General features: G+C 32.0%; 2 protein-coding genes across 5 annotated transcripts; both read right to left on the bottom strand.

The window, feature by feature from the left end:
• Window positions 1-9,020: 9,020 nt before the first annotated feature.
• On the bottom strand, window positions 9,021-13,718 carry LOC129895537 (AP2-like ethylene-responsive transcription factor AIL1). The gene is made up of 9 exons (XM_055971259.1): window positions 13,363-13,718; window positions 12,715-13,264; window positions 12,527-12,609; window positions 12,292-12,300; window positions 12,062-12,150; window positions 11,226-11,299; window positions 11,051-11,101; window positions 10,723-10,799; window positions 9,021-9,797 (listed from the first exon to the last, which is right to left on the bottom strand). Exons 1-9 carry the CDS (start codon window positions 13,532-13,534, stop codon window positions 9,247-9,249), a joined length of 1,656 nt encoding a protein of 551 aa, XP_055827234.1. The 5' UTR covers window positions 13,535-13,718; the 3' UTR covers window positions 9,021-9,246.
• A 3,486-nt stretch (window positions 13,719-17,204) lies between these two features.
• On the bottom strand, window positions 17,205-27,070 carry LOC129894237 (transcriptional activator DEMETER-like). 4 transcript variants are annotated; one of them, XM_055969824.1, is made up of 22 exons: window positions 26,948-27,070; window positions 26,520-26,687; window positions 24,800-25,534; window positions 24,402-24,674; window positions 23,565-24,332; window positions 23,131-23,481; window positions 22,973-23,063; window positions 22,386-22,893; window positions 21,252-21,331; window positions 21,071-21,155; window positions 20,882-20,973; window positions 20,734-20,802; window positions 20,575-20,611; window positions 20,392-20,474; window positions 19,692-20,180; window positions 19,544-19,580; window positions 19,412-19,469; window positions 19,163-19,296; window positions 19,005-19,070; window positions 18,788-18,902; window positions 18,653-18,691; window positions 17,205-17,591 (listed from the first exon to the last, which is right to left on the bottom strand). In XM_055969824.1, exons 2-22 carry the CDS (start codon window positions 26,662-26,664, stop codon window positions 17,521-17,523), a joined length of 4,326 nt encoding a protein of 1,441 aa, XP_055825799.1. In that variant the 5' UTR covers window positions 26,665-26,687; window positions 26,948-27,070; the 3' UTR covers window positions 17,205-17,520. The 4 variants fall into 4 exon arrangements, with proteins under 4 accessions (XP_055825799.1, XP_055825797.1, XP_055825800.1 ...); XM_055969822.1 differs by having other exon boundaries at window positions 23,565-24,674; XM_055969825.1 differs by having other exon boundaries at window positions 23,649-24,674.
• Between the last annotated feature and the right edge of the window lie 354 nt (window positions 27,071-27,424).

The following is a 27,424-nucleotide window of genomic DNA, read 5'->3' as shown; positions in this document are numbered from 1 at the left end:
CAAATCATGTTACCTGTCGTTCCTACATTGGGGTAATATGAAGAAAAAAAAGTTAGCTATAATGAAAATAGTGTACATAGGTTGTGGCTCAGTTCTGCAGTTTGTCCACCTTCGCACTTACTTCTTATTTTTGTAGTAAATTATTATTACAATTATCACATTTTAATTTATGTTTTGATATATTGAGATGGATAATTAAATATTAGGTATAAGGTGTTATATGAATATCATCAAATTTATGATATTGGAAGAAATTAAGGCTTAACCTTTTCTTAAGATTTAGGAATATGAAACTTGAGATATTAGTTGTATCTAAACTTAGGAATTTGATTATAGATTTGGATGAGTTGTGGGATCTAGGTTAAACATATAAATAATATTGTTGTCTATAGACTAGTTTACTTATAAATATTATATACTTGATAGATTGGAAACGGTCTGAGGCATTGAAGAAAGGAGGGACATTGGTGGATTAACTTGCTTTACTTCGGTTCTTCGGTTAAGGTAGGTTATGGTTTTATTCTACATCATAGATAGACTCTTAATAGTGATTGATATTCATGGAGTAATATGTGTGAAGTTTACTACGCATTTAATTGTTGTGGTTTGGATGATTGATATGTTATTGTGATTGGTCTAAAATCCCGAGGCCATGAAATCCATAATCTTGAACTTGCCTTATCAAAAATGGTGCATTGAATAAAGAAGGCTTGATTAAATATTGTTAATGAAGAGGAATATAATCATAAGGAATGATAAATTAATTACATTTGGATCGGGTGTTACGTTCCGACACGGTATATTTGGATCGGGTGTCACGTTCCGACACGGTATATTTGGATTGGATGTCACGTTCCGACACAGTATATTTGGATCGGGTGTCACGTTCCGGCACGGTAATATTAAAGGGAAATAAATTAAAATTACTTAATGCTACCCAATCTCCAAAAACTCATATTTCAAAGAGTGTGGTGTGGAGGCTTGAGTCCTCATGTGTGATCTTGATATTGTTGACCGGTTATGTAATTGTTCGTTGGTTGCCACCTGTTAAGTGTTGTTGTTGATTTACCACTATTATTTTATGTATATTAATTTTTATTTTGAGTCGACCGATGATACCTACTCAGTACATGTTGCCCTGTACTGACCCCTACGTATATCTTTCTTTGTTTTATTTTGTGGAATGCAGCGAGTCTTCCATCGGCTTCAACTCGACCTCAGCTCTAGTTAGTCTCCAATTCAGAAGATTTCAAGGTGAGCTACCCTTCTAGCTCGTGATGGAATTTCTCGGTTATGGTATGGTGTCTTTAGTTTTCGGACACATTTTGTTATTTGTTTATTCTGGTGTTTGATATTTCCAGACTTAGATTTAGAATTTAGATGTCCTTAATGTGATGACTTTTAGATTTTGGGGAACGTCAGTAATAGATTTTAGTGGCTTTTGTTATTTCTGACTTTAATAAGATTGAGCTTTCGCAGTGTTATCGTGATTTATAAGTTGAATCGTTAATCTAAGCTGGGGTTTGTATCATTGGTTCTCCCACCTAGGATGTTAAGTGTGGGTGCCACTCACGGCCCATTTTGGATCGTGACAGTTTGCCCTGTACAGCCCTACTTGGAATTATAGGAAATCAAGAAAAAAAAAGGAAAAATGAATGAGAAAGTTAAAGAAAAAGACTTTCTTTTCCTCATTTCGATATATAACATTTTCTGTATGAAACCCCATAGAAAATTTAAAAATAGAGGACGCATGTTAAATAACGATGTCCAAATAAGATACCTCGTGCCATTGCTACTAATTTTAATGAGGTTTTGTCAATCCTTAAAAACACTAAAGAGAAAATGACTCTTTCAAGATAATTTTTCTCATTTTAATGGTATATATTTTTATGTGTGAAAACAAGTTCATTTACTCTAGATAAATATTTTCTTGCAAAATATTTTATGTGATACCAAAAAGGAAAGCAAATTGGAGATTGGATGGATTGATGTTAATGTGTTATTTGCACTCTTGTTCCTATTTAGTGTTGTTTTTATATTTATGCCCTCTCGACAAAGAATTTTTTCCACAAGATATAAGTTTATATTATCGTATCATAATATACACATATTATATCTAAACATGACTTTTGTTTCTAAGGAATTTATGCCCGCTAGAATGAGTACTATTGCTAAGGGCAAAATTAAAGATCAATCTTTTGAAGAGTAAACATTAAGGAAATAACTTATAAATTGAATAGAAAAAAAATGACCTTTTCAGATTGTGTGTAAAAATAAGATTTTTTATAAAAATATCACAAAACTTGGAATAGAAAATTGCATGTGATCTACAAAATCAATTCTCTCCAAAAATCAAAAGATCGGTCAATTTAAAAGAAAATATGCAATTTTATGTGTGCCATATACTGTATACCGGGCCCAAAACCGAAGAATGGTTTGTAAGAATGAGCCCAAACGTTTTGATCTGATTACTGGACCTAAGCCCTAAAACAAGCGTTTCGTGCGGCCTGGCCTAATAAAAACACAGAGTTTAGTTTGTAATTAAAAAATAACATTACTTACAAATTAAGATGTATCAATTTTTTATTTATTTTTTTTAATTCTTCAATCGTGAATTTCCAAGTGTTATATCCTTATGTCATTTAAAAGAAGAATGAAAAGATCGAGGATATCACTCAAGTTAAAGGCACCTATAAAATTTCGACTAGATGAAGGTAGAACAAATATGATCTTGTAATACATAATTCAAGTTTCCATCTCTAGTTGGAGGTAGCTGTTGAAGTTTGAATTTTCATCAAAGAGCATTCAAAATACGACAAAACGCAAAGAAGTCAAAGAAAGTTCAACTACTATTATACTTACGTAAAAGCTAATTTTAATTATGTTTAATTAATATAATATTTTATCATCTAACTCTGGCCGGCCCTAGGCTCGGTTGGGAGTTTTGGCAGAACAAAAGCAAATCGAGCTATTTTTTGGAGTTCAATAAAATTTTCTTCCAAAAGATTACATCATGCAAATAGAGAAAATTACTTTTAGATCATTTGTTTTTAACTTTTTGACTTGGCCACGGGATGATGTATTTTCCAATTTGATCCCTTAAAAGAAACATGAGGTTGGGTAGAGAGATGTTGGAGTTGAAGAGACAGGAAAACCTTTTATAGAAATGGTTAAAGTATTAACTAACAATATGGGCCATGGATATGGGAATGTGGGCCTACTTTTATGGGGCCCATTAGCATGTGAGCATACTGTCGTATCTTTCAAAAACTACAATACACCAAAAGAGCATTGGGAACTGTTGCTTCTGTTCTTCACAGTGTCCATATACAAAATGTATACAACTTGCCTTTCGATATATATACAAATATGAAATCAATTAAATGAGGTCGGAAAAGATAGAGTATACATAAATTTTATTATTATTTTGAATAAATAAAAAATTTATTTTTAAAAGATTCTTGACTCAAGTATTTTTTCATATATATATATGCTAGTAATACATTTTGTTTTCAAATAATCTCTATAGTAAAAGGCGGAATTATATTTTATAGATGAGTTATGAGTCACAATTCTTTTTATTTGAGGATTCCTGATAGATTATTAATTAATGCAGATAAAATAAACATTTGCTCGAATTTGAGTAGCTAATGAATTTTGTCAAATTTATAGCTTTAATATTGGCTCCGCACCATGTTTATAACGCAGTCCTACGTATCACGATCGCATAGTTTAAAATTGTATTACACCTAGAGGTGGTCAAGATAGTCCATGCAATTAGGGGTAGCAAAATCAAACTCAATCCGTTCAATTTAATCTAATCCATTTTATTTGGGTTGGTTATTGACTCGTTTATTCATTAGCTCAATTCATTTCAATCCATAAAAAAATGGGTTGATATGTAACCTGAATTGACTCATGAGAAATCTTGTTAAAATATTTTAAAAAAACTTTATTTTTCAATTTGATATATTATATATAGCCATAATAAATGATTTTTTTTTATTAGGTACTAAAATAGTTTAAAAGAACCAATAAAACAAAATAGCTTAAAAGAACAAATAAAATACTTAAGCTTAGTAAAAATTGAGTTGGGTTGGATCTTGATCCGTTAAATAACCCATTACCTAATTCATTTTGACCCGCTCAAATTTAGTCAACCCACCATTTACTGCCTGTAATTACTCACTTTGTCCAGTAATAGTTGTCCACCATTGACTTGACACAGAGATTAAAAAACAGTAAATAATTGAGGTAATTTGACCAAATCACCCTTATTAAATATAAGTAATCTAAACATTGAAAAATTAATAGTATTTACTAGAAAAGTTAAAATAGATACATCATGATAATCTATTCATTGGTTTTATAAATTGGATAAGGATTATTTGACATTCCAAAATACTCTCTCCGTCCAATAATAGTTGTCCACTATTTAAGTGACACAAGGATTAATAAACTATAAATAGAAGGATAATTTTATCATATCGTCCTTTGAATAAACTCCCTCTATTCCATATTAATTGAATTTCTAGAGGGTTTTTTATTGTTCAAAGTTCAAGACAAATGTTTGAAACTTTTTTCATGTTTACCCTTTCCATTAATGAAGGTTTGTAATTTTCTAGGAGTAAGCTATATTACTTACAAAGTTATACTCCAATAAAGAACTATTTGTATTTATGATTTCACATTTAATCATCTTTATGAGACTGATTAAAAAAAAGGGTAATAAAGGGAAATATGGTTCAAATTTTGTCCTTGATTGTTTTTTTAACATGTGTGCATTATCTTAGAAATTCAACTAATATGGAATAGAAAGAGTAATAAATACAATGTCTTGAAAAATATAACGGAAAAATGACTACTAATTAATAATAAGAAGAAATTAGGAAATAAGTGTAAATTATCTCTTGATTTTATAAATTGGACAAGTATTATTAGACATTCCAAAAATAATAAAGTGGACAAGTAAAAATGGACGAAGAAAATAATATAATGGACAAGGAAAGATGGATGCAAGGAGTACATTATAAGAAGTTAGGGATCGTTTAGTAGAGTGTTTTGCAAAAATAATGCATACATTAATTAGGTGTATTAATATTACCTTGTTGGTACATGACTTTTTCATAACATAATACACTCTATTGTGTATTAAGGTTTGCATTACTAATACCGTAGATTTCTAGGTATTAGTAATGCAAGGGGATTTAATGCTTGCATTATTATGGTGAAAGACTCAATTACTCTTCAAAATCTTTTTTACATCTTTTCTGTCATAATTATTGATGATATTTTTGTAAATAAATATTTTTATGCAATGCATATTGTTTTGTAATATACTAAACCAAATAAAGCATAAAAAATATTCTATATATAATTAATACAAATATAATTAATACAAATATTGGAGTCGATGTTGCCTCACAGTTGTCAGCGGCTCCCAAGGGCAAAATTGCTGGAAAAAGGACCAAGGAATCAAACAGTTCAGGGATCGATGAACTGGAGAAGAGATTGGCTGCACTTAGAAATCCTTGATCTCAATATCTTGGACTAGTCCGTATGGAGTTTCACCACACATAAAACATGATTCCTGTAAAATTTATGTACCTAATTTTGATGATAAATGGTTGTCCAAAAGCTACAAACAATGTATTTTGTTGTTTGATAAAGTCAATCTTGGCATGACTTTTCTTTAAAAAAAAAAAAGTACATGTGATGAATTCATCATAATATAAATATTTATTAATATATTTTATTTAATATTATTTTAATACCTTTCCCCGGACCTTGCGCATAGCGAGAGCTTAAGTGCACCGGACTGCCCTTTTAGTATTATTTTAATATACCTCGCCTTATGTGATTTTCGCTTTATTAAAATGTGGATGCACAAACTTTTTGTCAAATAGAGAGGGAAAAGTAATTAAAGGAATACAGAAAAATCCAAATCTCAAAACCCAAAAATGTGAAAGACTGAAACAGAAGAAAAAGGAGAACAAATTGTGTTAGCCTGAATAGAGGTATAAAGATGGATGCATGGGGATGCTGCAGTACGTACGTACCAGCTGGGAGAACAAAAAGAAAGCAAAAATTCATTGTTTGCATAAATACCATTACTTTTTTTTTTTAGACGGTTGGATTGAGTTGAATTTTGAATCAAACTACATTCAAAACTAAACCTTCGTATTCTATGGTTCATCAAAATGTGGTTAAAGAATACGCTTGTGTGTTTGAACGAATTAAATAAATTATTTTCATAGACTAATTTTGCGTCCTACGTGTTCTTCTGCTATTGATAAGCATAGAGATTGCCTCAGCTAGATTCTTTTCGCTTGCTTTTTCGTACATTCTGAAAACTCAATAACCGAATCTATCTATCTATATATTCTCTTCTTTTATTCTTTTTTCTTCTCTCTTTTACACTAGCCTGTAGGTAGATGGGAGTTTAAAACTTTTTAGTACCCGGACACTCCTTATATGATTTGGACTATTTTTCTTCTTTTTAAGTTAGCTAGCTAACTTTTGAGTTGAGTTATATTTCAAGTCATATTTATATATTATATCAAAATCAGATTCATGGATTCAATATGGAATCTTTGAATCGTGCTTGGAAATATAAATATGCCTTTTGGTATATAATTGTGATGAAAATGATCACACATCATATCGAAACGAGATTTCAACAGTATTTTTATATGATTTAGACAATTATGTTTTTTGAACTATATTTTAAAATTTTGGTAAGACTGCGTACAATAAACTCTTATGATCGGGCCTTTCTCCGAATCCTACAAATATCAAAAGCTTTAATGCACCGGACTGCCCTTATTTTAAAATTTAGGTAGACTAAAATTTGATATCTTTATGTTGTGTTGTGAAGGTCAAATTGTAGGCTGGATATACAGGCTGACGGTTGAAATAAAAGGGAATAAAATCAGTATAGGAAAAAGTATAAAAACTCCACGCAGTTGTCACAGGAAAAAGAGAAGCAGAGAGATACTTGACATGAGGGCACGCATATTAAGGTAAAAACTCCTCTTGATTTCTTTTATAAAATACTTATTTTGAAGAAAAGATAATGTGAAAATATCTGATATTATTAATTGCAATACCAGATTAAATAAAGCATAATATGAAATAGGCCTACACATTTAATTACAAGTGTCGTAATAATTAAAATGAACTATAAATTTAAGTATATTTAATTTAAAATCACATATTTTAAAAAAATTCTCATATAAAGTTAAAATTAAACAAATAAATTAAAACAAACGGAATAGATGCACATGTATTCATTCATTTGCATTTCTAAGAGCCTCTTTGGATACGTTAATATTGTTTAACGAGGGAGGAAAACTTTTTGGGGAAAAAATTATGTGGATTAACAAATATTATTACTATATTATGCAATAAGAGTATAGTTTTAATTAATTACGTGAATTAGCTATAGTTTAATGAAATTTATTATTATATGAATCTGAGAGCTCATATACAAATTTGAAAACGAATATACAAATCTCTAAAGTAAATCTAGAAATGAATATACAAATTTGAAAGCGAATATATACAATCTCTTTAAAAGTCCAATTTGTATAATGCAATGTGATATACAAACGAAAATTGATATAGCAAATAAAAGTCTAAAACGATAATTATAAAATATAATTAAGTAAATTATAGCTAAAAAGCTTAATTATATTTTAAATTTTTGATATTTGTGAAAGTTCCCACGTTTAAACCGGACATCCAATTTGACTTTTCATGCTAAACTTTGTGTTATTTTCTGTATATTTAGAGGATATGTAGACGGGCCCCTTCTGTTTAGAGCACTGCTCTTTCACATCAATATTTGATTTGTACGATCGGCGGATTCCCTTACCCAACCATCGCATCACTGGTCAATGATAATTTAGAATTTGAAATTGATGTATTTTGAATTCTTACGCAGCGAAGGTAAGGTTGAGTTAAGATTTTGAACTGTCATTGGGTAGCTAATTTAAAAGTGAGTTATGTACGTATTCAATTTAGTATAAGTAATTTCACATTTTGATAGTTGATTAAAGGATAAATTATTCATGTATATAGTTAGATTTGTAATTTAGAAACTCAAATAACTAATATATATATATATATATATAAGTTATGAGGTTTTTTTTATGTATAGTTTAATACATGATAGAATGCAAAATATCTAATATATGTAGAAATAATTAATACATTCATAAAATAATACATAAATGTCATCATAAAAAAATTTAGTAAATTATTTATATGTGAATTTTAAACACAAATTAAGTGTGTTATATCAAAGCTAATAAATTATGCCGAACTCAATAGAATTTGCTCAAACAATTTATTCCTCTGCCATTTGAAGTTTTCCTTCCAAAATATAAAATACATGAAGTTTAAATCTTTGATTCTGGTTCTAGCCCATTGGAATTTATGTGCTCTAAATTAATAAGAGGATATATGTTAAACTATTTTTTATAATAAATTTAAAATTTTGATTAAGACTATATAGAATTCCACCGAACTAATATGTCAACTCTACTACATTCGCCTCTTAAGTTGACTAGTTTTCCAGCTGGCGAGTTGAATTTTTATAAATATGCATGAGTTTCACTTAAAAGATACAATACAGTTAATTCTAAAAAAATGATATGCTGAATTATATACAATCAAAATTATCTATATTAGTTATCTATATTAGTTACCTATAAAAGATAATAAGACACGTTTAATCGTAAAAATGAAGAACTACTACCCTGAGTTGGCGTTTGTACAATCTTTTAGCTGAAGTTCAAAAAAGTCCCCGGGGAACTTAATTTGTGTTTTCAGACAAAGAAATATCATTTGGAGCAAAGTTTTGTGGAAGTTGAGGATGTGTGAGTTCTAGAAAGTTAGATTTTTCTCATACGATCATTCAATTAATTTTAAAAATAAAAAAAGTAAAATTTTATGACAATTAATTGAGCAATTATTGAGAAGTCAACCCTTGGCAACAAATTAAAATCTCCTAGAGCTACGTTAAATATTTGATTTCATTGCCATAACATTAACATCCAAAAACAGTCGAAACATATCTAAGATTCATAATCTAATGACAGCTTAGAAACCAAGATTTCAATTCTCCTTTGGCCCAGGGAAAGGAAGATTTGGGACTAGTGAGCTAGCAAAACTAATCTCTAGAAATGTATCATCATTCATCATCAGAGGTTTACCCTAGAGTCATATTTGGTTTTCTGTTTTTCATTGGTTCCATAATGCAAACATGGGAACTGAATGAACAAGGTCCATATTCCCAATTCGGCCTGAGCTCGAAGAATTATCATCATTCCCCTTGCGTCCATCTTCAAACTTGTGATCTTGAACGTGTTCGGGTGAATAATATGCCTGGGGATTCTCTAACCCGACACAGAAATCACAACTCATTTCATGACCAGAGCCAGAGCATTTGGGACTTGGGGCATTAGAAGAGCTCCTGCTGCTTGATCCTGCACCACCCATCAACGGCACCATGTCCATGTATGAATCTACGGGCTGCTGCAATTGCTCTCCATTTGTTATGGCCAAAATGGGCTGAGGTGAAGTTGTGCATGAATTATAGTCCTCATAGGCAGATGGACAGACGACAGAATCTTTTGATGGGGAGCGCTTGGCAAGCTCTCCAGCGATTAAAGTCGAGCTTGAGCAAATCCGTTTGACATCGTACCTACTAATATCAAAATTGGTCACAGCGCTTGTCCCCCTGAACTTGATCGCAGCAATATCATAGGCTTCCGCTGCTTCCTCTTGCGTGCCTGAAATAAGAAACACGGCCAAATAATAAGGTTATCTACAGTCAGTTTTATGTGGAGAATATTCACTACAAATTCCTGTAAAGTTGGGATTTTTGAAGATGGAGGAGCTGATTCCAAATCATATGTTATCAAATACTGAAATAAACTATGATTTGGGTTTGTATTGCTACATCCTAATTATACTCAAATTCAAAATATTCTAATTTTTGAGTCATAGAGGCTAAAGCTGGCTCCACTGTCCCACCGGACATTGTGATGCACTTTGTGTAAACATTTTGTGAGCTGAGAGTATGGGTCACATGAATTACATTTACAAATGCTCTCAACTAGTGCGTAGGAGGTTCATCCGAATCCCCTTCAATTGAAAAATTATACTCCCCCTATTCCATATTACGAAATTTTTCATTATTCAAAATAATTGAATTGTTCAAAGTTAATTTTTATGTATATATATTAGATGTTGAACCCATTTGGTTAGCCCGTGTTTTTACTTTTTTATATTTAGAACCGTGAAAACACGTCATTGCTCTCAATAATCCATAAAAATATGTAACGGAAAAAATATACATCACAATCTGAGTAATCAAAACCTCTCGCTGAAGTAGCTGCAACAAAATTACGATTTGAACTTGTAATATAACTTTTCTGTAGCTATTAAAGCATGCAGGTTTTTGACTCAGGGCAATAAAAGGTAATTACTACTACTACTGCGCTATTACTTTTAAGTATAGAGAGAATTCAGAAGTGGCACAAAGTCACATATTTAAATATGTCGTATTTCTTTTTCTAAAAGTTTATAGCACATTGAAGAGAATAAAAACAAAATACCCTGTTAGAAAAATGAAGAAGACAGCTACAACGAATAAAATTCTGAATGAAAATTGAATAAAGCAGAGTAAAACAATAAGACAATAAAATCACTTACTGAAGGTGCCAAGGTACAAGTCCTTGTTGCCTGCAACTCTTCCAATTCTAGCTTGCCACCTCCCATGCTGATGATGCCTGCCCAATATCCCAAGATTTAATCAATGGGTATTGCTATAGTACTAGATTTTCATAGGTATGGTTTATTAGTTTTTGTATATGATTGCACATGCATCATAAAGTTTGCCTGTGCCCCTATTATTGAACATGCATGGATGATTGCATTCAAAGAAGGCTGCAAATTTTGAAGCAATAAAATAATGAATGAGGAAAACAACTTTAATCGTAAAAAAAGGTTGGTTGCCTTTTGGTTTAATGCTACTACGAACCTTGTTACTCCTCTGTACATTGATGCCCCTCTTGAGAATCCACTGCTTTTCCTGTTTTAACACAAAAATGGGATTGCAAGTATGTTTCATCTTTTTCAGTGTAACATGCCATCAAACAGAAGAAAGCAAAAGAGGACTAGTGAAGAAAATAGAAGGGACATTACTCCCTATATACCTTCTCAACTGTGCTACAAACTCTTGCCTATTCATGTTTTTCATCTCCTCCAGTTCCTTTTCGTAAGTGTTTAGCTGACATTATACATGAAAGATAATTAATTAGCGAAATAGAATAATAATATTTTTTAGTATCATTAGAGTTCTCAGATGTTGAGGATATAATTAAGTAAATAAAAATGTAATTTATCTAGCAACTTAAGCTTTTAGATGAAATACCTAGTTCTAGTCTTACCATTATTCCTTATCATTTTTTTTTACGTGTTTCGCCAATGAAAAAGAAGAGACATGTTTACAACAACAACAATATAGCCAGTGTATTCTCATAAGCAAGGTTGAAAAAGGGTAGAGTGTGTGAATCAGACCTCATCCCAACATCATGGAAGTTGGAGGCAGAGAAACTGCTTTTGAAAAACCATCGATTCAAGTAATGCACATCAAAGCAGTTAGAAGGAAAAATATAGAGGACATAGCAAGTAATAGGAAAAGCACACTTTAGTATTCAGTAAACAAGGAGCAATAACAATAATCAAAGGACACGATAAAAAGAGGCATATTGAATATATAACTAATTAAATAATAATGTGCTCTCTATAACAACTTAAATTTTTAGATAATAGTCATTCACTATCGGATGCATAATGGTGCAACAGGTTCATTTGAAACAAATATTTTTCATGCACGTAAATATCATACCAAAACCACTAAAATTTTGAAAAATATTTAGTTTTGAACCCAAAATCAGGAAAGTGCAACGGTTCAATTGTAGGATTATAAAACTTTGAGCTCATCAAATTTAAATTATGAATTTGTGATAAAAATCTTAAGTGTACTTACGGGGGAATTAATATGCGTGTTTGGACCCCAGTATTTTAAAGCTGCCAAATCGTATGCTCGAGCTGCCTTTTCCTCCGTGTCATAACCACCTGAAGTTTATTTTAAGTTCAACAATTAAATTAATCACGCACATTAGTCCAAAATGTAGATATACATAATACAATCACATTAAATGTCAACAATTTATTTTAGGCCCAAAAGTCAATATAGAGCAGGAGAATGTCAATTACCTAGATAGACTGATTGATCCGGATGTTGGAGGAAGCAAAGGTTAAAGAAGAAAATAAGAAAAAAGAGTTCATTAGTATATTCGTTGAAGAGAAACGTTTCGAGAGTAAGATGCTGAAATCAAATTCAGTGTTTTTTTTTTTTTTACCATTGAACTTGTTAATTATAGTTAACCAACTAAGCTACTAAGATTATGCTAAACTAAACCCGGTGAGGGAATGAAACAGTATTACATACCTTGTCTACCTTTCCTAGTTTGCCCTTCCTTTCTGCAACTGTTATCCCACAAATGCGCCTCGTATCTTCCAGTCCACCGATGTCTAATTTAGTCAATTCCATTTCATTAAATAAGGATTATTCAAAATGATCAAGTATTAATATCGTTAGCATTTTTATAGAGGCCTAAATTATAACTGAATTAGTACCTCGTGACACCGCGGTACTGCGAAGTTCTTTGCCCAAAAGTATCAATGGATTTACGCGGAACTGATTCCTTTGAAACACTAACATTTTTAACTGCCACCGGGCGCTTTTTAGGAGCGGCGGCAAGCGACAGCGCTTGGCAATTGCTAGGACTTACAATTTCTTCAGCTGATGACATTAATGGCGCAGCAGCAGAAGCCTGGCGTAACCACGATTTGAATCCAGAAACAGAAGTAGCTCCATCAAATGGCAGATGATAGACACTACCAATAGAGTTCGCAAAATCATGACGAGAGCTCTGAAATTGATTATTTTGAACCATCATCTGTGGAGGCGAGATCAATTTCATGTTTGCTCCAATTTCTAGCTGGTGTTGTTCGTGATCAAATTGATTTGTGTTTGGTGGAATGTTAACGTTGATTTCAGCAATTTGTTGTTCATCATTAGGAGGAGAATTAGCGTAACAGCATCCAAGGAAATCCTCAAGCTTCGGGCCGTCTTCTTCCGGATTATTAGCAGTAGTCATTTCATGATTCTCATACCTCCAACAATCTATTTTGAAAAACAAAAAAAGAATTACAGTATGAAGTTCATTTTGGTACATGATTAAGCAGGGGGGAACAAAAAAAGGAACAAATCAATAGGAATACCTTCAGTGGGTTCACAGCGTGGGAAAGGATCCATCATACATAGAGAACCATCAGAGCTTAAAGGCATGGCCGATAAAGGAGTATTTTCAGCAGCTTCGTTTCGTCTTTCGTAATTTTTTACTTCTTCTTCATCTTCGTCGGGAGTGAGAGAGAATCCCAACCAATTACTCATTATAACTATGAAGCAATTTGAAATCAAATATTTCTCTCTCTAGAACTCTGTGGGCGTTTTTTGTGTGGAGTTTGAGCTCATACTTGGAAGATCTCAGTGAAAGGAGACTGGCGTGTACATAGATATATATGTTATACTCTTCCGGTGCCCATAAATGTCTTATTTTCGCTAGTGGACTTAGTGGAACATATAAGATGAGAACAACTATTTTATTTTTTCTTCTCATACAAAAGTTTCAGACATTCGATAAACTGATTTGGAACAAAATTTTAAAATAATTGTGATACAATTAAGCCCCTCTCTATCATAACATTATTTATCCGGACACTTTTTGTTACTATAATAAAATATTATTATAAAAATATATATTATAATATAAAATTTCAATTTTCTTTTTTACATAAATCTTCTTATGGAGGTAGACTTTTTACCTAATTTTTTTTAATAAAAAATCTCCTGAGGTCAAGTTTTTTCTATGAAAAATAAATTTAAAAAGTATAAAAAAACAAAGTTTGATGAGAACTTGGGTTGGATAAGCCCGAAAATTGGGTGATTTATTTAGTTGAGGTTAGAGTTTAAAATTGAATCAATAATAAAATGTCACAGTTATTTTAAAAATTAAGAAAAAAAATATTAATAAAAAATGTAACCAGATGTATATTTTAAATAGAATAGGTGAATGAAAGATATATTTGGACATTTTGCGATGCTATATTTGATGTAAAATTTGGTGCAAAGTTGCTTCAACCCATGCTAAATTTTGCACCAAATTTGGTGCTACACTATTCATCACACCAATTGTCATTTATTATTATTTTAGTATTATATTATTAGACAATATTTTTAATTAAATATTATATAAATTGGTATGTTTTAACTAAAACATTTTATTAGTTTTACGTAATATTTTTATAATATTAATTTTAGATTAAAATTTTTTTTTTTATATATTATTTTCCTTTACTTGAATTTTTTTTGAAATTAAATTTATGTTAATTCTACTATAAATTTGAATTTGATACAAGTACAATTAACCTTGACAAAAATTAAATATGCAAAAATATAAATTTTGACATAAAAAATTACGAACAAAGAAGCTAATTTTGAACAACGTAATACATTAATAAAGCATTTATGGGAGCACCGTAGTGATCTTGAAAATTGAATATTCATATAGAATTTAAAATAAATTTTTTAATTATGTAATGTTTATTTAATTATATTTCTTTAATGATCTCACTTTTATTTGTATTATCTATTATTATTTATAATATGTGATATCTGCTAGCATTTTATATAATTAAAAAAATTATGACATAAAATAATTTTATATTAACTACTATGATTTGAAATAATATGAAAATTATATATAGTAATGTTTTAAAAAGAATTTTATTTTATGAAATAAGAAATAATAAATAAATAATAATATAATAATAAAAATGAAAAAAAAATTGATGTAAAATTTAATGCATTTACATCAAATTTGATATTTGGATTGGAGATGCTGTAAAAGAGTATTTTTGGACAAAAGATAGTGTCAAGGCTTTTTCTATTTTGTGTGACCGTATAAAGAGATTTTGTCACTCCTTACAAATTGAAGTTGGGATATTCATTTATAAAAATTTTGGTATTATTATAAAAGAGTCTGAGAAGTAGGCAGAGCAGAGACAAAATGTGTAGGCTGTGGTTGTTTATAGAGGCGCCTCGATTTTCGTTCCTCCCCTCTCCTTTCATTTCGTTTCTCAGTTTTGTGGCAGTGTTGCAGCGTCAGCTGTGGGCATATGAGAGAGAAGCTCTTTAGTACTTTAATCTAAAAATACTCCAAATTTCAATTTACACATTCAGTTTTGTAAGTTTTAATTCTCAGATTTTAGGATTATTAATCCAAAATATGTATTATAAAAAAAAACCTTCAATCAATCTGCTTCAATGTACTATTATATTATAGCAACTCAATAATCAAGGTTTTGACTATTATATTATATTTTTGATCTAACTAAACTCTACCTACGTGAGTTTGATTACCTTGTCAGTTTCGAGCTAAATTCAAACTTGGGCCTACTTAACCATTTTAGAAGCTAGCAAAGGTGCTTCTTGTAGAAACAAATGGGCTCCAAGTTTAGAACTTGAAAATCTTGGACTGCATTTCTATTGGACTTCTGTTCCAGTGAGCGGTAAAAGAGAAGGTCTCATTTAAGGAGAAAGCCACTTTTAGGACTTCTGTTTAAAACATAGCCAATATTTGCTATGTACTTAAAGTTGCTAGTTAATTAGCTAACATAGCTATAGTTTGAATTAATTATGGCTCGCGGAAAATATCTAACTGTAATTACAGTTTGAGTTTTGTATAATTCGGCGATTATACAGTTGAATTTTGTATAATTCGCTCAATTTATACAAACGTTGTGCGTAAATCGAATTGTGTATAGCGAAATATACAAACAATATAAATTGTATAGCGATATATACAAACGTTGTGCATGAATTATATAGTGAAATATACAAACGTTAAACAAAAAATGTGAATTGTATAACGAATTATACAAACGTATATAAATGCTGCGCGAATTATACAAACACTGCTATAACTATAGCTACGAATTGTAATTAGCAAACTATAACTATGAAACATAATTAAGATATTTTTGAGTAACTATATGTGAAAATTCCCCTTTCAATTTTTAGTCAGTCGCCTCCTCTTACTGCAACCAGCGATTAATTGGCAAAAAAACACACACACAATTTTCTTATATGCAGAAGCTTGTTTGTGGAGAGTCATTTTGGAAATAACTTGTGACTACATTTAAACAAGTTTTTATGAGGATTCTCTGTTTCGGAGATGGTCTTTAATTTTTGCACCTACTATTCATGTAATGAAAATTTATGGTCCAAATTGCACTTAACTATGAACTTTTTAGAGAATGTTTTTCCAAAGGAGTTCTGCACTATTTAATTCTAAGTGCAAGACTTTTAGAGAACTTTTGCTTTGAAGCAGAACTTTTGTCACGAAACTTATGTCTTGGAGAATTTTCTTTTCTTTTGCCTTGTATTATATTATTAAAGTTGTCTGTGACATCTTCAGCCGAGTTAAAATACTTCAAATACAGAATATGTTTTAAATAGCGGGCCTAAAAGAATGACTGAAGCATTCTCTATCTCCGTTTTAAATTAGGTTTGTGTTCTTAAAAAAAAAATTATGCCTAGGGATGAAAGGAAAATACATTTTTATTCAAATAATCTCAGCAAGTTGGAAAAGCTTGAAAGAGTATCGCATCGTTCAAGAGTTCAGATTTCAGAATACAAGTTACATTAGAATAAGGAAATACTATATAACAAAACAATAAGTATGCTAACAGAAATCACTGGGTGACAATGCTAACTATAAATTTTAGGCACCTATGGCCTGCTTAAACAAACAATCAGTTTACAACTCTACCAGCAGAGAAACAGTTGTGACCAATATGAAGCAATTTAAGAATAGGTAAAATAGAAGTATCAGATAAAAAGAGCAAGTATCATACGAATTAGAAAAACAACCGTATAACTTGTTTTGTGTAGAATACATCAAGCACTTGTGTATGGCATTGAGCTGACAGCAGCATGCTTGACTCCCTACTAAACAAAGGAAAACACCATCTTTTTTCAAGTCATCCACCATTTGAGTGCATTCAAAATGAGAATAGATATTTTCCTTCATTCATTGATAATAGCGTGAGGTATTATGCCCTTATAACTTGACAGGGTAGCTCTCATTCATGAAATTAAACTCTAACCAAATGATCAAATCAATAATTGGAACATGAAAACCCTGTCATGTAATTTAAATAGTGAAAGAATGAAAAATTATGGAAACTATATGAGCAACTATGATGACTTTTTCATCAATGGCAGTCATAATTCTCACAAGAAAAAAATGTTAGATGAGGATGAATGTATATACATGTGTTGCATCTAAATGCTCATCATCAGAGTTCAATATATCCTTAGTGGAATCGATTGGGGAGAGGTCTGGGTGCCCTTTGCTTTCTGTCATATCCTCTGACACACATATATCCTGCAAGGAGATCAAAGTTAAAATACATAAGACTATTTTTTTTCTTCAGGAAGAAAAATATTTCTTGTCATTTTTATCTGTCTACACATAAAGGCAATTGTGAATTATGGTTGTGACATTTGACTTGGCCTTTTAGGAAATTTACCATCATCAAATCCAACAGTAAAGGTGAACAGGGCTAAAATGCCTATGAATATGTCTTTTCACGGTCATTGGAGTAATAATATTTGGCCCCCAAGTTTACACCAACACACATGATATAGTACTTTGTTCCAACATTTCTCTGTCACCTAGTTCATGTTAGGTTTTCCCTGCTTTTCTCATCTTATTTGAATTTGCTTAATATGGAAGGAAGCACAAAATAGCTATCATAATTGGCTAATCCTTTTCTTGAAGGAAAAGACTTTGGACCTCTACAACTTGAATATCATTCTTCACACTTTGAACATCCCCAGTGTAGTTCTTTAGGGCTGGAGAGTCATGTTCTGGGGAGCCACAATCATGTTCTGGGCAGCCGCATGTAGGCCCTTAGGGTTGGAAAGTCATTCTTTTGGGAAGTAATTATTTCTTTCGATATTTTTGTAGGAGTTTATCCTTTATATTGTTCATCTCCTTTCAAATGGATGTAGATTAATTGGCAAAACCACATTATAATATTATCTATTGATATATTTCTTTTTTGTTTATGATTTTATCATAGTTCAGGTTTTCCTTTTCTAGCGTCCGCATGACACTCTTTCGATTCCAACAGTTTGTTGCATATTTCTATTATAATTGAACCATATATATAGTGCAAAGATAGGAGTAAGATTTGTGTACATCCTAGTCTCCATAGACCCACTTGTGGGATTACACTTGTTTTAGCCAAGACTTACTTTCAATTTTTTCACTAGACTTCTGACCATTCTTCATAGTTCTATTTAGTAGATCAAGTTCAGAATATGAAAGAATATGAAGTAAGATATTCTTAAGAAATATGTATAACAGTATAAGGGTATAAAACCTCATAAAACGGCAGCACTTTTTTTCAATTTTGTATATACAGAAGAGACGATTCATACCTCTCCAGAAGCAGTATTGAATCTCTTCTGTTGACAAGCCTGGTTTGATATAATGAGCATAATCAGTATTTAAGCCAAGTCTTGATGAAACAAGATCAGATAAAAGTAAAATATACCAAGCTATATATTTCCTACCTTTAAAAATGCTTGAAACTGAAGTTCCACAGTATAAAATTCTTCGTCTCAAATTCCATATTGATGCCCTTGCAACATGAATTGGGTATTCGCTCGACTCGTGATCAGCGAAAACCTAATGTACAAAAATATAATTTGTGAGTTGACTGCAACACAAAAACTAGTGACCCTACAGCAACAAAGAGGACTTTATGGGGAGACAAGCACACGAGATTACCTCATTGACTTGGAAGTAAGTACCATTTAGTGGAAAACTTCCCCTATTTGCCGTTCGGCAGGGTATCTGTAAATTCATGGTAGTATGTATGTATCATATCCAAATAAGAATCTCTTAAGGAAACAATATGAAATGAAAAGCTCATATGATTAACTTACCAAAATAGTTCCATAAACTATTTGATCATTTGAGGAGTAACTTGTGCTGCCCGAGCATATCTCTGAATCATAAAGTTCTAATTCCAGGGAGCTAGAAACTTTTCCATTTTTTTTCGATTTATACATAACTTGCTCTAGAAGTTACAAAAAATAGTCAGTTCAAACTACGTCTGGCCAGAAACATTATTAAAAGAGAATTTTTATAGCAACATTCATACTAAGCATCCACAAATGAGATATACTTTTTACCTGTTAGGCTGATGGCAAGAAGGTAAGGGCAGTTGTCATCAGGCTCCCGTTTCTCAAACTGTAAAGTAATAAACATTAATGATTATAGTTGCATTGAAGAAATTTGATAGATTAAGATGTATAAGAGATTACCCCACTCAAAAGAGGATGATCATCTGGAAGCTCATACCTGCAAGACCGATTTCATGTGTTCAATATACATGTGGGACATACTATTTACTCATGTTATAAGCATATTTGATGTACATAGAAAGATGGATTAAGTATTACTATTACTTACACTGAGTGCTCAGTCCTTAGTCGAGTCTTTGTCTTCAACTTACGAGAAGGATGCGAAGCAGATTCTGGTTTCAAAAGAACCAAGGCTTTGGAAACTTCTTCATCTCTATACAATTTACTGATCTCATCAACAAAGCTCAACACACTTTCTTTAAACTCTTTATTGGACTTGTCAATGAAGTTCAAAATATTTTCTCCGAACGCTTTAGTGTTGAGTTTGATGGTAGGTATCTCCTGCTCATGCTCCGCCTCATAAGAAAAGTCTTCAATGTCTTGTTCCAGTGATTCTAGAGGTCTGTGCTCTGGAGATTCTGGCATTTCTATGATAGGCTCACAATTTTGAGTCTGGAAGCTGGAATCCAAGAAGCTTTCGCTAGAATGGGACAAATTTGGTAACGACACACACATGTTTGGGACATCATCAACTCTATCAGGCTGTTTAGAGGCGGCCTCTCCTTTCTGTTGTGGTCCTGGGAGGCGAAGCCTAGTACTGCATATTGCAAAATGTATTAATATTCTAATGCACAAGGATGAATTTGTCCTTTCCTTGGAATATTGAGTATTCATTGTCGGAAAAATCAAGTGTCTTATGGAAATGTCAGATATTTCATACAATAAACAGATTATTGTAAGGCCTAGACATCAATTTAATCATAAAAAATAAATTATTTTATTATTATGAGCAGTAATCCGATGCAAACCTTGCAAATGCACTAGCAAAGTGCCTGCATTCGGCTCTCATTGGGCAGGCATCACAGTTTGGCTTTTTCTTTGTACAGAAAACCTGTGTGATATTGAAGAAAATTCTTGCGGTTAGTGCTCTCTGAAGAAATAATAAAGCTAATCAAATTATGGTATCATTGACTGTTGAGTGAAAATCTGACCTTTCCAAATGTGATCATGTGATAATGCAATTCATATCTGCCACGCATACCAACTTAATGAGCAGAAGAATTTTCGGAACGATTTTTCAGTTATTTAGGATCAAAGGTTACAACAAATCCATTGAACAAGAAAGCTCTAGAGAAAGTGGAAATGCTTACAGTGTTGGCATATCAAGTTTGCATAGACGTGGCCAAAGGTACTTTTGTATGGAACTCTCCAGGGGGAACCTAATAGAAGATAAAATCAACACTTAATATATATTAGATCGACTGTACCAACACTAAATAGAATTTATTCAATACATACTTCTCCAAAAGATGCATTTGGATCCCATCAGGTAATGGTTGCAAAGGGACCCATCCTAGACGTACTGCTATCCGAGCAACATTTATGTCAACCTTTCAACCAAATAAATAAATAAATAAGAAAAATCCAGAATGTTGAGATTCCAAAGGGCAAACGAAAGTGGATAACCACTATATGCTGAAAACTTACAGGAAAGGAATGATGTCGAAGTGACAAAAGTCGAATGCAATCCACGCTCTTCGGCCCAAGCCCAACAATACTCAACAAGTATTCTCTAACAGAAGCAACGGAATAAGAGAATACTCTATGATATCTTAGCTTTTAAATATCACAATAACCATAACTTTGACTAAATAATTTACGTTCTTACTTCACATCATCCGTCGGGACATCTCTTAACCACTCAAGGTCAGTGCTTCCATGATGCTCAACCAATCGGTTAAGAAAATTCTGCAAAGTGCGCCAACTAATTGGTTAAGAGACCTTACTTCCAATGTGGTACATACACATTACATATTAAGAAATATATTATATATCTATAAATATTTGAATTTGAACCCAGTATTATTATATTACCTAGTTCAGGTTATTATAGGAACCTATACATTTCAACTATTGGATACAGGGCTCAATACAATCAATAGCCTCTACCAAAACATAATAATAAATCACAAATATTTTTAATAAAATTCATGTGTTTTATTTGAAATTCACTCTTTTAATTTCTTTGGATGCAAAGCTATAAAGTTATTCTTTTACGGATTCATTTGTCAATATTTCTTTTCATAGACAAAAGAAAATAACTGATTTAGAAAAGTTGAGTGTAAAATAGTATGTAATACCATCATAAATAGAAAAGAAAAAAATCAGATATATCGGAACAAGAAAAAAATAAAAACGTGGAAGGTTTATGTACTAATATGAGAGATAGAAATTTAACCTACTTAGCTAATTCATTTTGACAACCCAAACTAAAACTAAATAAAAGAAAAAAAATTATCATAAATAATTTTTTTATATATATATTATTTAAAATTACATATCATTTTCATGTCTTTTAATATTAAAAATTATGATTTTCTTTTATAATGACACGAGAATGTATTAATTTTTTTTCTATATTATCAAGTTTTTATTTCAATATCTGAAGTTATAATTAATTTTATTTGTTCAGCAAAAGTCCTCTTATTATTATAAAGTTACAACTCATATTTAGAAATTTAATTATTTCTTTATACAGTATGACATTAGGACTGTAGTAAATTTTCTTTTCAAAATTTAATTGTTCGTTGTAATATTTTTTTTCCAAAATAATTAAAATAGGGAAACAAAAAACACAAACCATTAGGGATATAATATTTTTATCAATTATTGTAGACATATATAACATCTTTGTTTTTGCTCATCTTTCTTTTCTGGTTAACGTAAACAGATCAATTAATCAACTATACGTTACATCATAAATAAAATCATAAATGAAATGAGAGAACTCAAACCAGTGTACCTTAATTTTTGCAGCAAGAACATTACCCTGTCCTCGACATTTTATTGGTTCAAAAATCCTTTCAACATCAGCATGTCTAACAGCTTCCCAATTAATGGAATCCCTATTACCTTCAGTGGAACCACTATATCTTCCAGTAGAATAGGTTTTCCTCAATTCATCCCAATCAATTTCTCTTTTTGGCAATTTATTTTTCTCTCTCGAGATTGTGTCGGGCAAATTACCTGTTTCATTTCCTGAATCGCAACTCTTAGCAAAGGTTATCACTTCTGGGTTGCAAGAATTGACTGAAGACTGACTTCCACATGTACTTTCATTTCCTATAATTTCTTCTTGCAAACATTCTGATGTAGTTCTAGAAGATGATTCATATGTGTCAAAATCTTTCTCATCTTTTTCAAATGAATCTGGCATTCCCTGTGTAATTGCTAGAGCTTGTTCTTGTTGTGTGGTCATTTCTTGCTTATTTTGAAGTGGGAATGCTGAAGCAAGAAGCATGAATGCATTGCTGCATAGTGGAATACAACAAGATTGTTTACACTCTACAAAATGAGAAAGAAATGGGGATATAACACAATAAAGTTTACCTTGAAAGATGATCTGATACATTTTGTGTTAGGTAAACGCCAACCACAGAGTCTACCACTGACCCTTTCCATTGGGAAAAAGTCCTATTACCTGTAAGTTTTTAGCATAAGAATAGAAGTATTGAATTACTTTTAAAAGAGAAATGTTTGAGTTGTACCTAAGACAAGACGCATGCGGGCAATGAATGAGGCTACCCTTCCTTTAAATATTTTTCTTTGCTTCTCCCACCATATATTCTTCTCTGTATCCGGGTCTTCATCAATTCCACCATTTTCTATGAGTTGTTCCCACACTCGCTCTGACTCCATATCAAGATCAACCCTGGGCAGTTTTTCTCTGGGTTTGTCCTTTCCCTTGTGAGGGATTATTGGACCATGAGGATTTCGCAAGACAAGCTGGCCAGCATTGTTGCTGGTTGTTTTCTTTTTATAGGTTCTCTTATCACAAATTTTTAATTTTTTTAAGTTGCGAATAAGTTCCGCAACCAAGGATTTCATGTTTGTTGAACCTGCAAAATTTTATTCAAGGTTATATAGTACAAATATTATGATAAGTGCAAAAAGGATAAATGCATGTCTCTAAGTAGATTACGCTTTGTTCTAGGCAGCAGATTCTTGTGTTGTGGACATTCCTGAATTTCACTGCAAGTTGGTTTATTTGTTCTAGGAAACAAACCTTCATGTCGTGGGCACTCTTCAACATCATTGCAAGCTGATTTATCTGTTTGAGGCCACGAATCTTCATGTTGCGAGCATTCCTGAATTTCATTGCAAGCACTTATTTGAGACCACTTATCTATAAAAGATTCAATCCCATTGATTGCACTTATTTCTGACTTAATGCAGAGGGGATCTAGTATAGCAGTTGATCTTTTGCAGTTCTTAGATCTTTTTCTTTTGGTCGTGACTAGTGGAGACAGAGTCAAGGCAAGACTTAAAGGTTCTAGTTCTGTATTTTCTTCCCTGCGAGCAGACTTGGTCCTCTTAGGACGGATTGATCTCCTCCTCCAAGACTTAATCATAGGGGACAAGCTGAACACACACTCAAATGATTCTGGATCAGCCATTGCAGCTGCAATTTGATTTTCGTTAGGTAGGACCTTTCCAACAAAATGTGATCTAAATTTTCCATTCTGCTCCAAATTCATAGTTGAAAAACATGTATTTTTAGCACCATTGACAATATCAAAATCTGTCCTGGTAACTCTCTTGGAAATTGTAAAAGAACTCTTTTTGTTTCTCCTTGCAATTTTGACACGTTTCCTTGTAGCTCTCTTTATACCATTTCTTCTGCCCATCCTCTTTGCACTGGAAGTCACTTTGCACTTCGTATTAGTATCCAATGCACTCCAGCCTTTGTCTGCATAATCAGCAGTACCGGTGTTATTTTGTGTCCTGTAATTTTCCAGAAAATCAAGCTGAGAATCACCTTCGTCTCGTGCTTTATGGTCATTCTGGGAGATAGTTTCGTTTCCTGCCAAAGGCACGGCACCAATGCTTCCTATTGTCCTCCTTTTATAAACTTTCAGAAAACGATCCCGACAATTAGTTGGGCTGATTGTTCCATGGTTGTTCTGGTAGATATGAGCTTCATTTCCTGCCAAGGGCATCAAATCTATTTGAGTTTTTCTCCTTTTATAAACTTTCAGAAATTGATGCTGACAGGCTCTTTGGTCATCGTGGTAGATACTAGGATCATTTCCTGCCACAGGCATGGTGCCGATGTTAATTTTCTGAATAGGGAAATAAATTCCAAGAATTCTTTGAGAATTAAAAGATTTCCAGCAAAACAAAAAAAAAAGACAAATGTAAATGAAATTTGGTTACCTTGGTTGGGTTGGGAAGTTGACTCTGACTCTAAATTATCTTCTAGGCCAATGGAGCTATTTGTATCAACTGCCTGCTCATTAAAACTGTCCAATGGATTTGCCAAGAATTTGTTGTAACTATGTGTTACATGATTTCTAATCACTTCTGCTGCGCCTACGGAAATACCATCATTCTCATTTTCCAAGTCGAAATGGAGAGATCGTTTACATGACTTCGAATCATGTCCAAGATCTGTAAGAATATCATGCTCAAGACCTGGTGGACTTATTGCTGGGATAACATGCTCCAGAATTTCTGGTTGAGGAGTTGAAACCTGTAGGACTATAGATTCGGGAATAGTTTCTGGAATCTTACTATTAGGTGTTTGCATATCAACATCTCCTGATAAATCATCTGAAACTTTGTTGCAGTCCTTTTCTAGTTTCTTCTTTGTCTTGGTACTTACCTTAAAGTTACCTGATTTTGGAATCGAAGGCTTTATCTTAGGCTTTGGAGTCTTTTTGGGCTTACTTTCATCAAAGATTTTTGGTGTGTGTTTTCTCATTCTTGGTTTCTTCAGTGGTCTTTCATTCAAGTCTAAGCTACCACATTGTTTCTTCTGTGGGTTACCCTTCATAGGAGTTGAAGGAGCCACTGACGCAGCTTTAGAATAACCATCCAAATATTGACTTAGAAATTTGCTCCTCCCTCCGATCACACCAGAAACCTCCTCATCCTTTTTTTGGCTGTTATCTGCAAAAATGTTTATAAGCTGATAAGTGGACTTGAACTTAATGCAGATCTGGACAGAGAAAATTGACAGTGGTTTAGTTTGTGTCTAATTACATTAATTATTTTTTAAGTACATCAGATATGGTTAGTTCGTGATTCCAATATTAGAAATACAGGGGAATAAGAAAATGATCAAGAAGGAAAGCACAAGTTGTAGCATTATTTAATTAAGCATCAAGTAAGTAAAATCGAGAAACCAAGTGCAAGCATTACCGCTAATTCTACCATTGCACAATGCTACTCTTCCAGTGGTTATTGTAGAAAATGGTAACTTGAGGTTCGGCAGTATTATCTTTACAGAGTTTCTGTACTTACAGTTAAGTCGTACTTTATATGGTTATTTGCTGTATCACCTCTGTTAGATAGTTCACTGTTATGCTTTTACTTATTCTTTTAGACTGAGCATCGTAAAAGAGTGACTTGGTTCAAAACCTATAGCTTATTCTTACTGTTTTCCTCTCTTTCTCACTGCATAGCTTATTATGGATTAGCTTCAATTGTAGTAATTGCTACAGTTATATACTCATATTCAACTACGATCAATAAGTTCAACTAAATTTTGTGAATCTGAAAAACTACTCCTTAGTGTTGCTACACTAGATGCTGCACCTACTTAACAAACATTCGATGGAAATTTTGCAGGACTGCTCAACAAATTACTTCATTGTTAATTACATGAAATTACTGAAAAGCGCAGCCATCATATATTAAAATCTATGGATGCAATGAAACATGAAAAATCCCAGCATACTGAAACTATTATATTAAAATTAAGTTATGCATTGACCATATAAAACAATATTTACACAATTAGGTTACAATTTATAGATCAGTTTCTTCTAGGATAACCATCACTTGATAAACTGATAAAACGGATAACTACAACTGTTATAACAGATCAAAAACTAGTAAAAATATTTACACAGTCAGAGAGTATATAACTTACCTGAACTATTTGTGGACAAAAAATTGTTGACGCCAGCATTGATAGAATTAAATTCTGTTGTTGCTGGCATGGACTTGAAGGGTGTTATTGGTGCCAAAAAAACTACTTTCTCCAACACTTCCTTATCTGCATTGCCCACTTCCATCTCTACTTCTTCTCCTATTTCAGCTATACGAAAACCCAGCAAAAATTATCAGAACAAAACACCCAAGAATACAGTAACGGAAAACAAATTAGTCAATTAAATAAGAGATCAAGTCAAAATTAAGCCAATTTTCCGTCTCTACAATTATTCAATTTGCTTTGTTGGCCAAACGAGTGAAATTTGTTTCTACTCAAAGATAAACCAATTCGTGAAATTTTATCTATTTCCTGCAGGAATCATGGAAAGAGAAAAAGGAAAAATGCATAATTTAGCAAAAACACACCTGATTTTCCACAGTAAAGAATGAAGGTGGATGTGAATGTAGCAGTTAAGATGTAGGGTTAAAAGAATTTTACTTCTACCAGGAGAGTACAAGTTATGTCCAATGACTTAACTTTTTAACCGTAGAGCCTGAAATTAAGTACTTAACGTATCCGGTGTACTCAAGATTATATTTAGGTTGATATTGTACTCAAGGTGATTTTATTGATTATTATTATTAGTATATTTTATTTGAACTTGAGAGTCTATTAAGCTTTACTGATATGATACTGTTGTTATTATCACATAAAACTTTCTCACGATGATTATAATAAACTTAATGTATATTTATATATTTAAATCAATAATTGCAAGCATATATTATTATTAAGTGATATATATAATAAAATTAAAGTTATTTAATTTGATGTGACCGTTGATGTGATGGGTAAATTACTTTCCCAAATTTTTGTTCTTTATTTTTATATCCAATTATATA

Source organism: Solanum dulcamara, chromosome 7 (assembly GCF_947179165.1).
Source record: "Solanum dulcamara chromosome 7, daSolDulc1.2, whole genome shotgun sequence".
Classification (NCBI taxonomy): domain Eukaryota; kingdom Viridiplantae; phylum Streptophyta; class Magnoliopsida; order Solanales; family Solanaceae; genus Solanum; species Solanum dulcamara.
The sequence above is the reverse complement of the archived record's forward strand: the minus strand, read 5'-3'. Positions and strand labels throughout refer to the sequence as shown.